A 14,143-nucleotide genomic window follows, 5' to 3' on the forward strand; every position below is an offset into this window, starting at 1 on the left:
TCCATCCGTTTTCAGAAATGGGCGGACAAAACACCACAACAGACCTTTAACGCCCCCGCCTGCAAGGCACATGTTAACAGTGCAATTTTACACATGTCTGTGAGTTTCAAGGGGACTTACTCCCAGGTAAGTGTGTATAGGATCGCAGCCCAAAGTCTTTATAACGAATGTTGAAAGGAGAGGGCCGTTCCTTTAAATACCCACAGGCCTGAGCGAGGCCTCCTCCCTCTCACTTCCCCCTTGAAGGGATGGTGGAGGAACAAGAACTCAATCCGGATTCTTCAGTACCGTTCGGAAGCGGTAGTGAAAGAAGAGATCGGGATTAGGCGATTGGCACCACCGCCCTGCGTTTGACGCATATAAGCGCCCAGTCGCCCTTGGACAGAGCGGAGCAGCTCGAGGGAAGCAGGCTTTTGAGCGGCAGTCCGCCTTCTCGTAGGAGGCGTCCTCAGAAGAACAGCGGGCGACTCAGCGGCAAAGAGAGTCCCGCCAGGGCATCCCTTTGCGCGGCGCCGGGGGCTGCAGCAACCCTGTGGGCAGCAGGGCGGAGGCGTGGCTCGCTGCTCCGCGGTCCTTCTTTTCTTGGCCACACCTCCGCTGCTCTCATTGGTCACTTCCTACCCAATCAAGAGCCGGAAGAAGTTTTTGCTCTTTACACTGTGTTAAAAAAAAAAAAGAAGACGAAGAAGAAGAAGAAAAAGTTTTGGGAAGTCGCTTTGCCCGAGCGGTGTGGGCGGGTGGATACTTTTCATTTCTCCCCCAATCCCTCCTCCTCCTCCTCCCAGAAAGGGGAGTTTCTGCTGCGCGTGTGCGTGCGTGTTTGGTTGTTGTGATGTTGTTTGACGCGCCTGTCTTTCCCAGCGGCTGGCTGGAGCGCTGCGTGGCCTCGTTTCGCCTCCGGTGATGCGCCCAGGAGGCCAAGAGGCATTTCTGCGCTGAGATCTCTCCCGGCTTGGCTGGCCGGCGAAAGGAGTCGATCGCGGCTGGCTGGCTGGCTGGCTCGCTGGCTGGCAGGCGGGTGGGTGGGCAGGCGGGCGGCTGGTTGGCGACGGGCGATCGCTACCTGCCTGCCTCTCGGGAGCGTAGCCGCCACATCGACGGATCCGGCCGAGCGCGGAGCGGGCGGCCGTCGGACCAGCGAGGATGTATACGGCCGGATTGGCCCCCTTTTACGCGTCCAACTTCAGCCTGTGGTCGGCGGCGTATTGTACCCCGGCGGGCCCGGGCGCGGGCGGCTGCTTCTCCTTAGATCCATCGGGGCTCAAGAAGCCGTCCTTCTGCATCGCGGACATTTTGCACGCCGCCGCAGGAGAGGCATCGGCGGTGGACGGCCTGCCCGGGGGCCCCTCGTCCAACTTGGCCGCCCACTTAGGGGCCGTCCATGCCCACGCGCAGTTCCACGCCGCGGCCTCCCCGCTGAGACCGACCCCCCTGGTGGCCCCGGACACGCCGGTCGCCTTCGCCGCCAGGCTCTCGCCTCTCTCGGCTCCTTACCACCACCCTCCTCCTCAGCACCAGCGCTCTCCCAGCGGAGGCCCGAGCGGAGGCGCCTCGACCCCGGGCAGGGGGCAAAACGCGCAGACCCATCCTCCGGGCTCGGCTCCAGCCCCCTCCAGCAAAGACTTGAAATTCGGGATTGATCGCATTTTGTCCGCCGAGTTTGACCCGAAACTCAGGGAAAGCAGCACGTTGAGAGGTAGAGAAAGCCGGGCTGGCGTTTGGAAATACACCCCACCCCACCCCCGCGCACGTTCTTTTGAATTTAAGTTGCCCTGTTAAATGTGCGGCCGGAATGGGAAAGGGGTGTTGTGGTCGTGTGGATGGGCAGGGAAGCCTCATTCATTCCAGTGGAGCCTAAGCAGCTGTGCTGAGCCGGCCTTTCCTGCCCCCCTGCAGAGGCAATGGACGACAAATCCTATTATGGGAATTGTAGTTCAACACCTCTTGGAGCGCACCAGGCCAGGAGAAGGCCGTGCTTATCTACCGTGTGTGAGTGCACGCCTTAATGGGATAGTATCCAATGTCAGTCCTACTTAGAGTAAACCTATTGAAATGAATGAGACGTAAGTTAGTCGTGACTAGAAATAAAATTAATAATAACAATAATGACTAACTTAAGTTCCGTTCATTTAAATGGGTCTACTCTACATAGGTGCGATCGATTTATCGGCCTAAAGTGTGATTCGATCTCTCTTCCATTATTGAAAAATCTGGAAGATCCGAATTCTATAGCTCATTTACTGAAATGGAAGTCTCTCTGCCCCCTTCCCCGCTCCGAATTAGAACACAGGGAGTGGAGGGTAGGGAGAAGTAGTCCATGTATTTGACAAGGAGCAGGCTTGGTTTGGCTAGCCTTCGTCAGCTCCTGTCTTGTTTCCCTCATTCTTTCATCGCATTAGTCAATTTCATGTAATCAGGTTGACTTCAATAAGCAGACCTTTTGGGGCGGGGGAAAGCCCGGGCGGTGCTGTTGCTCAACGCACGGAAGGAGTGAGTAGTCGTTGAGCAACTGGATTGCCTAAGGGTGCCATCCTTTGCATGTTTAGACGGGGGGGGGGGAACCCCACAACTCCCTGCTGGGGAAATGCTGAGTGTTGCAGGGCTTTTCTTTCTGTCTAAACGTACATAGGATGGCGCCCTAAAAGTGTCAGAAATCGTCGGGAGAAAATTCAGGCCCGCGTCCCCCATCCGCAGCGTATTTCCTTGGAAGTAAGTCCGGTTGGTTTCCCCATTTGCCCTTCAGGCGGATCGGAGACCACGGTCCTTTGAAATGCCTGCGACTAAAGCGTCGTCGGGACGTTCCAGGCCCTTTCTGCGATCTTGAACCCTGAAAAGGAGGAAGTCCCATTGAACTCAGCAGTGGGGCTTACTTCCGAGTAAACATACGCAGGATGGCCCCGCACGCCTCAGGGCTCATCTTCCAGGTGGTGGTGGGGCTCAGGCTGCGAGGAGAAAAAGAACGTGACCCGCCGAGGGCAAATTCACCCCACAGCCATCTCTCTATAAATAAGACTGCGGCTCCGGTTGAAAACAAGACCCGATTGCAGTCAATCCTAAATATTCCCACAGCTTAATCTAGAATAAATATGTAGCCAGGATGGTTTCACTTCTCTTTTTTGGGAAATAAGTCAACGACTTAATACCGCCTTCCGCCAAAATGTGTTATTTTTCCGGGTTTTTTGTTTGTTTTCTTTTAGTTAATTTGGGGTTGATCTCTGAGCTCGTTTCTTTGTTCTCGGGGACCCACAGCTTGATCCACCATACGGTTAATCAAACGGTGGCTTTGGATCCAAACCCGCTGGGCCCTAAATCCTAAACGCGCTTGGCTGGGGGAAAAAAATAACACACCCTGGATCCCAGGGGAAGTAATCTGCCAAGTAAATAAATTCGTGAATCGCTCTGGACGACAAATCCAAGAATGTTGGGTTAAGAGGGTGCTGGATCCCGGGGTCAAAGACGCGTTATTAAAAAATAAAAACATATGGATAGTCTTTTGCTGGCCTTGGTTGGGGATACGAAGTACAACGGCTAAAGAGGAGCTTTGAACGGCATGAGGGAAGCTGTGTGCTTTCAGTCCTTGGCTGTAAAGCGTCTCCCTTCCCAAATAATCTTAGTTTGCCACCTCCGCTCTGGCTCCCAGATCTTCTTGGCCTCGTCCTTTCTGCCACCACGTATCCCTCGGCCTGGGCGAGTGGGCTGGGGCAGGATTGCTTATTTGGGAAGCAAAGGACCCGTTTTTCCCCCAGTTTCTGAGGCTGCAAGGGAAAGTGTCCGGGCAGAACCAAAGCCCCCCCTCCTCCCAAAAGCCCTAAACTAGCTTGACCCGGACGGCAGTCCCACTGATTTCAAGCGGGAGGATGGCAGCCTGCCTTGAAAGTGGACGCGCCATTGAAATGAATGGGGACTGGCCTCCAAGTAGCATCTCTGGAACTGCGCGCTGCGTGAGTGCGCGTAGAAAGGCAGCAGCTTAAGGCTGCGATCCTGGGCCTGCATCCTTGGGAGGAAAGGCGGCGTCCCTTTCAAACCCACCGGGTCCTGCTGCCCGCAGGTTTCCTTCTAACACTCCCCGCGCCTGTAGGGCTCGGGCTGCCAGTCGCTGGAAGTCGCAGCAGGAGCGCCCTGCGCCTTTCTTCTCGCCGCCTAACAGAGCTCTCCTTGTTCCTGTGCCCACAGATCTGACCTCCTTATTAAGCACCAGCCGCCCAAGCGGGGTTCATGTCCCCGCCTTGCAACCTCCGGCCGGCCAGTTCTTCGCGTCTCTAGAACCCATTAACGAGACCTCCGGGGTCCTGGGGCCTTTAAACACAACCCCAAGGAATTCAGTGCAGCACCAGTTTCAAGACACTTTTCCAGGTACGACCCCACGCCTCTTTTAAACCCAGCCCTGGCACGGGTCAATCCAGCCCCAGCCGCCGTTCCCAGGGTGTCACTCAACCCGGCGCCCTCCAGATGGGTGGGACTACAACTCTGGGGATAATGGGAGTTGTAGTCAAACACAACTGGAACTGTAGTCAAACACAAGCGGTTGGGGAAGGCCAGATTTATTCTTCCAGGATCGCGTTTCTGCGCACCCTTGCTTGGGAGTAAGAAGCTTAGAATTCGGTGAGGGCTTACTTCCCAGTAAACCTGCCCAGGGCTGCGGGGGGCGGGTGGATTCGCTCAGGATCCCCATCGCCGGATCCTAACCACGACCTTAGCTTCAACAGAGCTCACTTCTAAGCAAACTTTCTTAGGATCGCAGTATGGATTGGGCGCCATTAGCAGTTTTCCCTGGTGGTGCATTTTCAGCCCCTTCGGCGTACATAGGATCAAGTGCATGAGAAAAGGCATACAGGCAGCCCTGAAGGACGAGCATGGGTGGGCTTGTAAGAAAGCAGGCGGGAGTTTGTCCTTCTCTGCCTGATCTAAATGGCCTCCTTCCCCGGTGTAATTATACTTGGAACAAAATTCCCGTGGAATCCACCGGGTGCGAACGCAGCAAAAGGGATGTAGCAGAAGTCTGGGAAGTCTAACAGGTGACTCACCTTTCAGGGAGAACCAGTGCATGGAAATAGTTGGGGAGGTGGAAAGGGGCATGCAAAATAACTTGATTTCCAAAGAGTGACACCATCCAAAGAGAGAGAGAAAAAAGCCCTAAATCCTTCAAGGAATAATCTGGGTGGCTGGGTGACGGAGCGATTTCCTATCAAACCAGCAGCAGCCCTAAAGTGTGATCTTGCAAACACGTGAAACGCATCGGTAGGCCTTTCCCTACGATAGCAACGGATCTATGATTGGCAAGCATGCGGACTCTAAAGCCTTTCGAGGCGGCTCCCCTTGGATGGGCTTCACTCCTTCCTTTGCGCGTGGGCGGCCCAAGGGCCTCGGCTGTTGCGCGTCCGGATCCTAAATCCGCCTCTCTCCTGTTGTTCAACCCTCCAGGTCCTTACGCGGTGCTCACGAAGGACACGCTGCCTCAGACCTATAAACGGAAACGCTCGTGGTCCCGGGCGGTTTTTTCCAATCTCCAAAGGAAAGGGTTGGAGAAACGCTTTGAAATCCAGAAATACGTCACCAAGCCGGACCGAAAACAGCTGGCAGCCATGTTAGGACTCACGGACGCTCAAGTAAGCGCTACGTTCTTTGGTCCCCCTTTGAGTACTCCAGCGGGTCCCAGAGAAGACATTTCCCTAGGACAAGCTGTTTTAAATTCCGATTATTATTGTTGTTGTTGTTGATAATAATAATAATAATAATAATAATAATAATAATAATAATAATAATAATAATTTCTTACTACTGCTACGAATATCAGCATGGAATTGTACTTAAGGACAGCAAATTCCAAAACGGGAATGGTGTTAATCTGTTACACAAACACACACGTGCCTCGTGGCACCTGACTGATGGAACGCAAGTGTTCCTGGATTGGAGCCCACCTGAGAAAGTGGCCTTTAGTGAGGTCCGCTGAGATGTAGTCCTCAACGCAATCCTGTGCATGTCTACTCCAAAGTAAGCCACCCCACTCCGAATTCAGCTGGACTGCCTCTCACAGCAATGTGTACAGGGCTGCGGCCTCACACCCCTTATTCTTTCCTCGAATCAGCCTCTTTCTTTCTTTCTTTCTTTCTTTCTTTCTTTCTTGTTCTGTAAGCTAAAAGGCAGGTCCCCGCCCCGCCTCGCTTACAATTAAAGCCGCGCTCCTGTGCACACTTACTGGAGAGCAAGTCCCCTTGCACTGAGTAGACCTTACCGCCAAACAGACATGCCCGGGCCTTCTTTAGACGGCGTGATTGCCAGAGAGGCAAGGGCTGCTTGAAGGGCTGCTTGTGCTTTCTCGCTCCCCCCCTCTCCTCCCCAATCTTGTAAAGGATTGCCGGGCTAATATGAGATGTTTCCACATTGCTTCGTGCTTAGTAATGCAGTAAATAACATGTCGATTCACTCAACGGAGCGGAGGGGGAGAAAAGGCCCGTAAATTAACCCCGAGATTTATGTCAATTACACCCGGAGGGTGTTTGTTTTGGCTGCTGGTGGAAAATGCCAGCGAGAAAAGACGACCTTGGCTGGGAAGGGAGAGGAAGATCAGGGACGCTGAATCGCTCGAGCGCAGCCCTGGTAGGAAACGCGGCTCAAGAGGCGTCGGAATCGCTCGAGCTGGTGGGACGGGGCTTGGGAAGAAGCAGGCGAGCTCTCTCCCCCCCCCCCCCCCCCCCCCGCCATGCGCAAGACACTGAACGATGCAAAAGAACCCAGGCCGGCTCCAGAGAATCCCGGGATGCTTCTGCAGATGGGGCTGGGTTTGGCCTTCCTTGGTAGAGGGAGGAAGGAAGGAAGGACACGCGTTTTTGTGCCCCCCCCTTTCATGTTCACCAATGCCGCGCGTGTAAGATCTTATATGAAGGGAAGGCCTGTTTTCGAGGCAGGAAGGAAAACTTTTAGATTTATTTATTTACCTGAGCAATTCTAAAAAGGGAGGGGTGGGTGGGTGGGAAATTCCATCCAGTTGGACTAAAGGATGGTCTTCTCGCGCGTGGGATGTCTCAAAAGTCTTTCCCTAACCCATACCCTTATTATTGAGGGAAAGGGAAGAAAAATAGGTTGAGTATAAAACCTCTGTTTGGAATGATATCCCATAAAAAGAGGGAGATGGAGGAAAAGAGAGAGAGATTTTCTCCCGGACGATAGAATCTATTTTATAGTATGACATATGAGAGAGAGAGAGAGAGAGAGAGAGAATGAGAATATCATTACAGAAAATATCCCTATATATTTGTGTGTATTTGTACGTTGAGGAAATATAATTTAATGCTTCTCTCCTAAACACACACAGCAAAGTTTAAAGAAATTGCACAGATTATCTTCACTCACACCAACACTTTACCCTATCTTTTTTTAAGGACCAGAGTGCCAGTTTGAAAATTGGCCCCGATCCAGCTAAAGTTAGTTTTAAAAAATCAATGAGAATTACTTCAGAGTAAACATGTATAGGAAGGGTTTGCATACAGCACTGAGAGTCATGGGGCTACATTTGCAGGATTGGCGTATATAGTTATAATATTTAATACATTTACCTTGGACTTGAAATATGCCCTACTCAACATGGTGGAACATTACTTCCAAGTAATCATATACAGACATTGGTTGCATAGTTACATTATATACATAGGGCCCTATCTGATACAGATTTAAAGGCACTGCTTAAAACTCTGTGTTGGATTGAGGCCAGTGCATATAGATGGATAAATTATGTAATCCCCCCACCCTGCAGAATACTCACAAAAATAATAAAGAGATCTGGGACATGATCCAGACCACGTTAAGTGCTCTCTCCAGCCCCATTAATTTTAGGGGGAGCATTAAGCTCTTATACTCATTTATCTATTTAGTCATGGAACTCATTGAGACCTACTTTTGAGTAGACGTATATAGGACTACATTGTTCATGTGTTTAACAGTACTCTCCTATACATGCCTACTCAGAAGTAAGACCCAATGAGTTGAATGGGTTAATTCCTAGGTAAGTAGGTATAGAATTGCAACCTTAACTTCTTCCATTGAAATAAATGGGATTTGGTTGAAAGGACTTAACTTTGGCTTGACAATGCTGTTGGTACCTATGGCGACAATAGTATCACCAGTTATACTTATACGTGAAGTACAGGTCAAGAATACAACCCTTTATCATCAAGGTAACATCTTTCTTTTCAAATCCCGTTTTGCTATGTTGTTATTGTTTTTAATCCCAGTGAGGGAAACTATAGAGCTTTATCACACCAGCCTTATACTGTGCAATCACTGTGAATTGCATGCAAAGGACTCAGAAATTTTCCACATCATAATCTGCTTTGATTGTAAAGTACTCCCATGCATCCTGCCTTAACTGTGCAATAAAGTAAAAAGATTCGCCGTATTTAGCCCCTACATTTTGAGCGTATCTTCCGAGCCACCGCTGGGGCGCAGGAGCAGGATTTTAAAGAAATGCTTACATCTGCTTAAGTTTTAAAGATAAAGACACCAAAATTGGCACAGTAATAGATATTAGGGAGAGCTTTAAACATACCAAATATGAATTGAATTGGGTCATCCGTTGATTTTTAAAGATTTTTTTACATTTCCCCCCTGTCCCTGGTAGCAAAATCAACAACCACCGCAAAAGCTTAGCGCTACGGGGATAATCCGAGGAAACAGGTACGTGGGATGAAGTTTATAGAATAGCCATAAAACCAGAGAAGACAATCCGAGTTCAATAGGCCATTTTGTTTTAAAAATACTTGATGTCTCATTCTCTCTAAATCCAGGCCTTGGATTCTCTTTTGCATGCAGGCATGGCAAATACTGCTATCTGCATAATATATTCTGTTCCGGTAGACATTCTCCCCCCCCCTCCCCATGGAGCTTTCTCCAGTCTATACCCGCAACCTCGTTAGAACTCTAAATGGCTCCTCGTGTGCCATTGAAGCCCATTTCAATGGGAACTTTCCCACTGGCTGCCAGAACAAACACTCGCTGATCCTGGCTGTATTTACCTTTGAGTGCAGGTCGGTCCCAGCGATTTCAGCGGGGCGCACATATAGGCTGATGGGATCACTCGAAAAATGAAAAATAAACCTCATTGCACACCCTGGAGTTTAAGCTGAACGGTTCTGTATTTTGTGACAGCCTATGCAATAGATTAAAGGATACTCTAATTAGGTTTTGCTGGGAGCCTCTGAAGAAAAATCAAGGAGGCAGGCAACTTTATATATGTACCCACGGTTTTATAGATTACATAGGGAATGACAGTGAAGAGGTTATTACGGAAGATCGAAATTAGGGAGAGCAAGATAATAATGATCTCTCTTCTCTGAAAGCACTTCCCGTCATCACTCATTGGTTTTTGTTAGGAAACCAGATATACGGGCTGGACTACTCAGTGTGTGAATCTATTCTAGAATAACCCCCACCCCAGTATTCAATCCGCTTTCATTCGAACATTTCTGCCAAAGGAGTTTGTGGGTCATTCTTCGCTAGATCTGCCCAGCAGCGGGATTAAGTCTTTGTGATGGGTAGTTGTGATAGCAGGAAAGACACAAGGGCGGGGAGGGATGAAGAATGGAGGCGGCACCGATTCCGTTGCGATTCGTTCGAACAAGGACACTGGTGAGGATGCAGCCAGGCATGGAAGACAGTATTAGCTGTGAGATTTACGTTGTACTGTATAAAAGAGGCGGAGGAACCCGCTGCAGATCGTTTACATCGGGTATAACTAACATAACTTGCAAGGCAATCGTATAGGCATATCTGCTGAGAAGTAAGGGTTGCAGCCTAAGACGTTTTTATGAGTATCAACAAATGACAACATTTAAAACGAGCTTATTTTTCTCACACTCGTAAGGGCTAGAAATTTACTTTCTAAAATAAAATAAAATAAAAGAAATATCATATATTACGTATTCTAGTTCCAGAATTTTCACCTGAAAAGGGTCCTTTGTCCCCAGTGTCGATGACTACTAGAATGTTTTACTCCTTTTAAATGTGAATAATTAAATCCCTCATTTTATAATGCTGGGCAGGGTACAAGGACGCGGGTTGGAAGTGGGAACCACCACTGCTCTTATCCTGGGTGGGGGAAATCCTACTGCCAGTTTGACCCCACCCGTCACCTGATGCCCCGCGTGGCTCTGCTCTGTGTCCGGTTGCAGGTGAAAGTTTGGTTCCAGAACCGGCGTATGAAGTGGAGACACTCCAAGGAGGCGCAGGCGCAGAAGGACAAAGAGAAGGAGCCGGCGGAGAAGGCGGCAGGGGGCGCTGTGCAGACGGTCGAAGGCGAGGCTGAGCGCAGTCCCAGCCGCTCAGAAGGCGAGAGCGAAAGCAGCGAGGCTGAATCCTTGGATCTGGAGCCCGGCAGCGATGCGGAACGGACAGAAGCCGGGGCCGCCGCAGACCAGCCCCTGCAGCGGCACAGCCCGGGGCTGCACCACCCGGCTGGATTGGAGACTGCGGTTCACCCCGAGACACCATCAGCTCCCACGGGCCTGGACCAAGGCAGAGAGCCCTTGCGGTGCGCCGAGCCCTCTTTTTGCTTGCGGGACTCTCCGTGACTGTCTTGCCTCGGTGTTCCAGCCAGGCTGAGAATCCACCAATAGCTCGGCTCCCAGTGATCGCTCCCGCTTCCACTTGGGAACTGGGGAAGTAGTCTCAACCCCCAAACTGTGGTTGGATGTGGGGGTACTGACCCCTATTGTCGGTGGAGAGAGGTGGGTTCGGAGGTAACTACAACCTCACAACTGCGGGTGGATGTGGATGTGGGGTACTAACCTCTGTTTTAGCTGGAGTCTGAGGTAATTACCCCAACTATGGAGAATGTGGGTTTATCAACTCCCAACAGTGAGTTGGCCGCAGCTATGGCGCTGCAGGAGGAGGGCGAACATGTGGGTCTCAAGAGATGCTCTGTACAGAATGTAGTACTTAAGAAAGGGAACCCGCAGACCTAGTCCCAGGAAGGCCTCTTCCACATGTTACTGGCAGAGAACCTCTGTTGGAGGAGCCCCTCAGGTCAGGGAAAGGGCAAAACCACGTCTTCATCCTTTTCCTATCTCCTCCAGCCCCGGAACCACCTCCTCCTCCCCCTCGGCCCATTCACAATGTGAAGTGTTTTTATCTCTCCTTACCCTTCTGACCATTTGCCAAATGTGTTGCTTTGTATAATCTGGCCAAGAAATACTGCACTGGAGAGGGGAAGAAAAGTAGACTGTAAATAAATTGTTTGCTAAATTTGTTACGTCTATTTTTGTTGCTAGAGAGAGCAGCCTAAATGGTTTGGTCCAACTTGGGAAGGACTATTGGGACACAATGATGCAATCAAGTCCTTAACTGCCACCGCCTCTGACAGAATATATCTATATATCTATATCTATCACACACAGACTTTCCTCCAATGGGTGATGAAGGGAACAAACAGCACCACTTTCCACATAAGATGACTGACTTTTTAAACTCGACTGAAGTTGATCTCGTTTGAGAGAAACTTTTAGATAAAGTTTCGGCTTGTGAGCTAAGAAAGCCATGGTTGAAACAGCAGGCAATGACTTCCCTTCCAAGGACTCAATCGTATGCATGTTTAGGAGTTTCTGGGAGTTGTGGGACTTTTTTCTGTCTAAGCAGGCATGAGATTGATGTGCCCTAAGAATTCTAAACTTTTACTGTAGTCAGCTGTAAATGATCTCACACTGCAGATAATCTATCCTCTGCCTTTAATATTTATTTATTTAAAACATTTGTACCCTGCCCTATATCATTAAGATCTCAGGGCAGTGTATAGTATCTTAAGTAAAAGTACTGATTTAATAATATACAATCTCATTTAAATATAATTAAAATAAATGAAAAGCCATAGGAACAATTGACAATACTCTTTCCAACCAGTCATGTCATTTAACGTGGTTGTGATAAGCTGCCTTGAACTAAGGAAAGTCAGGTTCCAAATAGCTGAAATTAAATAAGAAGTAAGACCCATTGAATTACTCCCAGGTAGGTTTGTATGGGATTGCAGCCTAAGTATCACACAGGCAGTTCTAAACATAGCTCCCAGGCAAACTCACAGCCAGAAGTCATGCATGTTTATTTGGAAGTCCCACTTTCTATGGGACAATCATAATTTCGTGTGGAGATGATTTCACCCTTAGTTTGCATACTTACCTGGTAGTATTGAAGCCCCATGAATTACTTCTGAAGGCACAGGAATACATAATCTTTGAATAAATATACTTATATTAGGTTACAGGTATAAGGCATCAGAGTCTAATTAAAGCATCCAGACTTTGTTATTTTAAAACGGTGACAGTCCAGGACTAGGCAAACTAGTGCTTTTCAGATGTTTTGGACTACAATTCCCCAAAGCCTCAACCATTGGCCATACTGGCTGAGGCTGATGGGAGATGTAGTCCAAAAAAGATCTGGAGGGCACTAGATTTTAGGTTATAAACAAATGGAGGAGGGATGAATCTCAAAATAGTTGGGGTCAGATGGGGGCAGGCTTCCCCTCCAAGAAATAGCTAATCCTTCTCCCCCCCCTATTCCTAGACCACTGAGGAAGGTATAATTATAACTGAATCATTAATTGGAAATTAAAATAAGATGGCAATTCTAAGCATGATTATTTATGTGAAAATTAACCTCACCAAATCGCAAATCGGAATTTACTTCAGAGAAAATATGTTTACGATGGGAGCATGAATTTGAATGTTCTTTTTCAGACATCTAGCACATGGGGCAAAGCTCATACACCCCTCCCCAAATAATGCACTTTGCCCCTTCTATGTGTATGTATAGAGATGTGTACATCAGACTTCAAAGCAAACAAACAGCACTGCTAACAAATAGGTGCTGGATCATAGAAGGATACTGTCAAACACCAAATAATTATATATGAAAAATGAATGAATGATGAAAAACTGTTTATTTAAACATTTCAGTATCCTCCTATTTTAGTAACACAGTTGGGATTTCAGATAAATGCTGTGAGCTAAGTTGAAGGTTTTAAGAACACTTCAGGTGGAATAATAGTAATGAGTTTCTTCTTTTTTTAATGGAAGACAAATCAGCAGCTAGACAGAAATTGAGGTTGCAATCTGTGCACATCATACACAGGCTATACAGAATATGCAGATACCACAGTCCACTTTCATGTATATTGCTTTAGAAAGAGAACCAGGCTGTAATCCTACCGTGGAGTAAGCCCCATTGAACACAATGGGGCCTACTTCTCAATAAAGATATGAAGGATCACACTGTTGTCTTCTAGATTCAGTCCATAGAACTGCAGTTGGGGTGAGGGATGATGCATGTTCCCTATCACTACCATGGGGTGTTAAAAGAGCCTTAGCTTTATGGATCTACAAGTTTTCTTTTCCTCCACACCCATGCACTATGGTTGCTCTACAGGAAATATTTCCAAGTCATAGAGCTTGCGGACAGCAGTATTAAAATGTTGAAATCGGTTGCTCAATATATTTTGGTCAAGACTGCTGATATTTTTTTGGTGGTTTCTTAATTGTGTTGCAAGGTCTGTTGTTGTGTTTCCAGTTTACTGGATGTGTGGCAGCCACAACACTTGCATTCAGTGATCTTAACTTGTTAGATCTTCAACAGGTGATGTTCTGCTTAATGAACTAGGTCTTTCCAGAAAACAAAGTCAGCTGTATTGGCCACAGGAAAACCACCAATATCCAGATAGTATAATATCTTTATTAGGCCAACTAAAAAATCACCCCCAAAATGTGCCAGCTTTTGAAATCTCTAGCAGGCTTTTTATAACATCTTGCCTGATGGAGAGATTTGGAATGATTAGACATGTTTAGTGATCTTTGAGTTGGCCTAATAAAAGTATTGAACTATATGGATTTTGGAATGGGTCTTATTAGTTGCCCTGTTTTTAAAGATAACAATTTGTCTAAGGTAGGTGCAGGTGAAGTGAAACAGTGACAATGACAACGATGTGTTGATTGGTAATCTTATTTATGTTATTATTTATTTATTTACAATATTCATCTACCGCTCCTCATTCAAAATTTCAGAGAGGTGTACAAGATACAATACAATAAAAACAGAATAAAGCATCTTAAGACAGATTTTTAAAAGAAGCAAAATGAAAAGTGAACCGTGAACCATGGCTGGTCATTAA

General features: G+C 47.9%; 1 protein-coding gene across 2 annotated transcripts; it reads left to right on the forward strand.

Annotated features, from left to right (window-relative positions):
* Positions 1–1,042: 1,042 nt before the first annotated feature.
* Positions 1,043–11,210, forward strand: HLX (H2.0 like homeobox). 2 transcript variants are annotated; one of them, XM_063125586.1, is made up of 4 exons: positions 1,043–1,696; positions 4,174–4,353; positions 5,422–5,606; positions 10,164–11,210. In XM_063125586.1, exons 1-4 carry the CDS (start codon positions 1,144–1,146, stop codon positions 10,560–10,562), a joined length of 1,317 nt encoding a protein of 438 aa, XP_062981656.1. In that variant the 5' UTR covers positions 1,043–1,143; the 3' UTR covers positions 10,563–11,210. The 2 variants fall into 2 exon arrangements, with proteins under 2 accessions (XP_062981656.1, XP_062981657.1); XM_063125587.1 differs by lacking the exon at positions 4,174–4,353.
* The last annotated feature ends 2,933 nt before the right edge of the window (positions 11,211–14,143 follow it).

The sequence above is a fragment of the Elgaria multicarinata genome, chromosome 4, assembly GCF_023053635.1.
Source record: "Elgaria multicarinata webbii isolate HBS135686 ecotype San Diego chromosome 4, rElgMul1.1.pri, whole genome shotgun sequence".
Lineage (NCBI taxonomy): Eukaryota > Metazoa > Chordata > Lepidosauria > Squamata > Anguidae > Elgaria > Elgaria multicarinata.

What these genes read in the sequence shown, in the direction of transcription:
- HLX (XM_063125586.1), top strand. Translation starts at nt 1,144, where the DNA reads ATGTATACGGCCGGATTGGCCCCCTTTTACGCGTCCAACTTCAGCCTG. An exon ending in GGAAAGCAGCACGTTGAGAG is followed by an intron (nt 1,697 to 4,173) that starts GTAGAGAAAGCC and finishes CTGTGCCCACAG; the next exon opens with ATCTGACCTCCTTATTAAGC. An exon ending in GTTTCAAGACACTTTTCCAG is followed by an intron (nt 4,354 to 5,421) that starts GTACGACCCCAC and finishes TCAACCCTCCAG; the next exon opens with GTCCTTACGCGGTGCTCACG.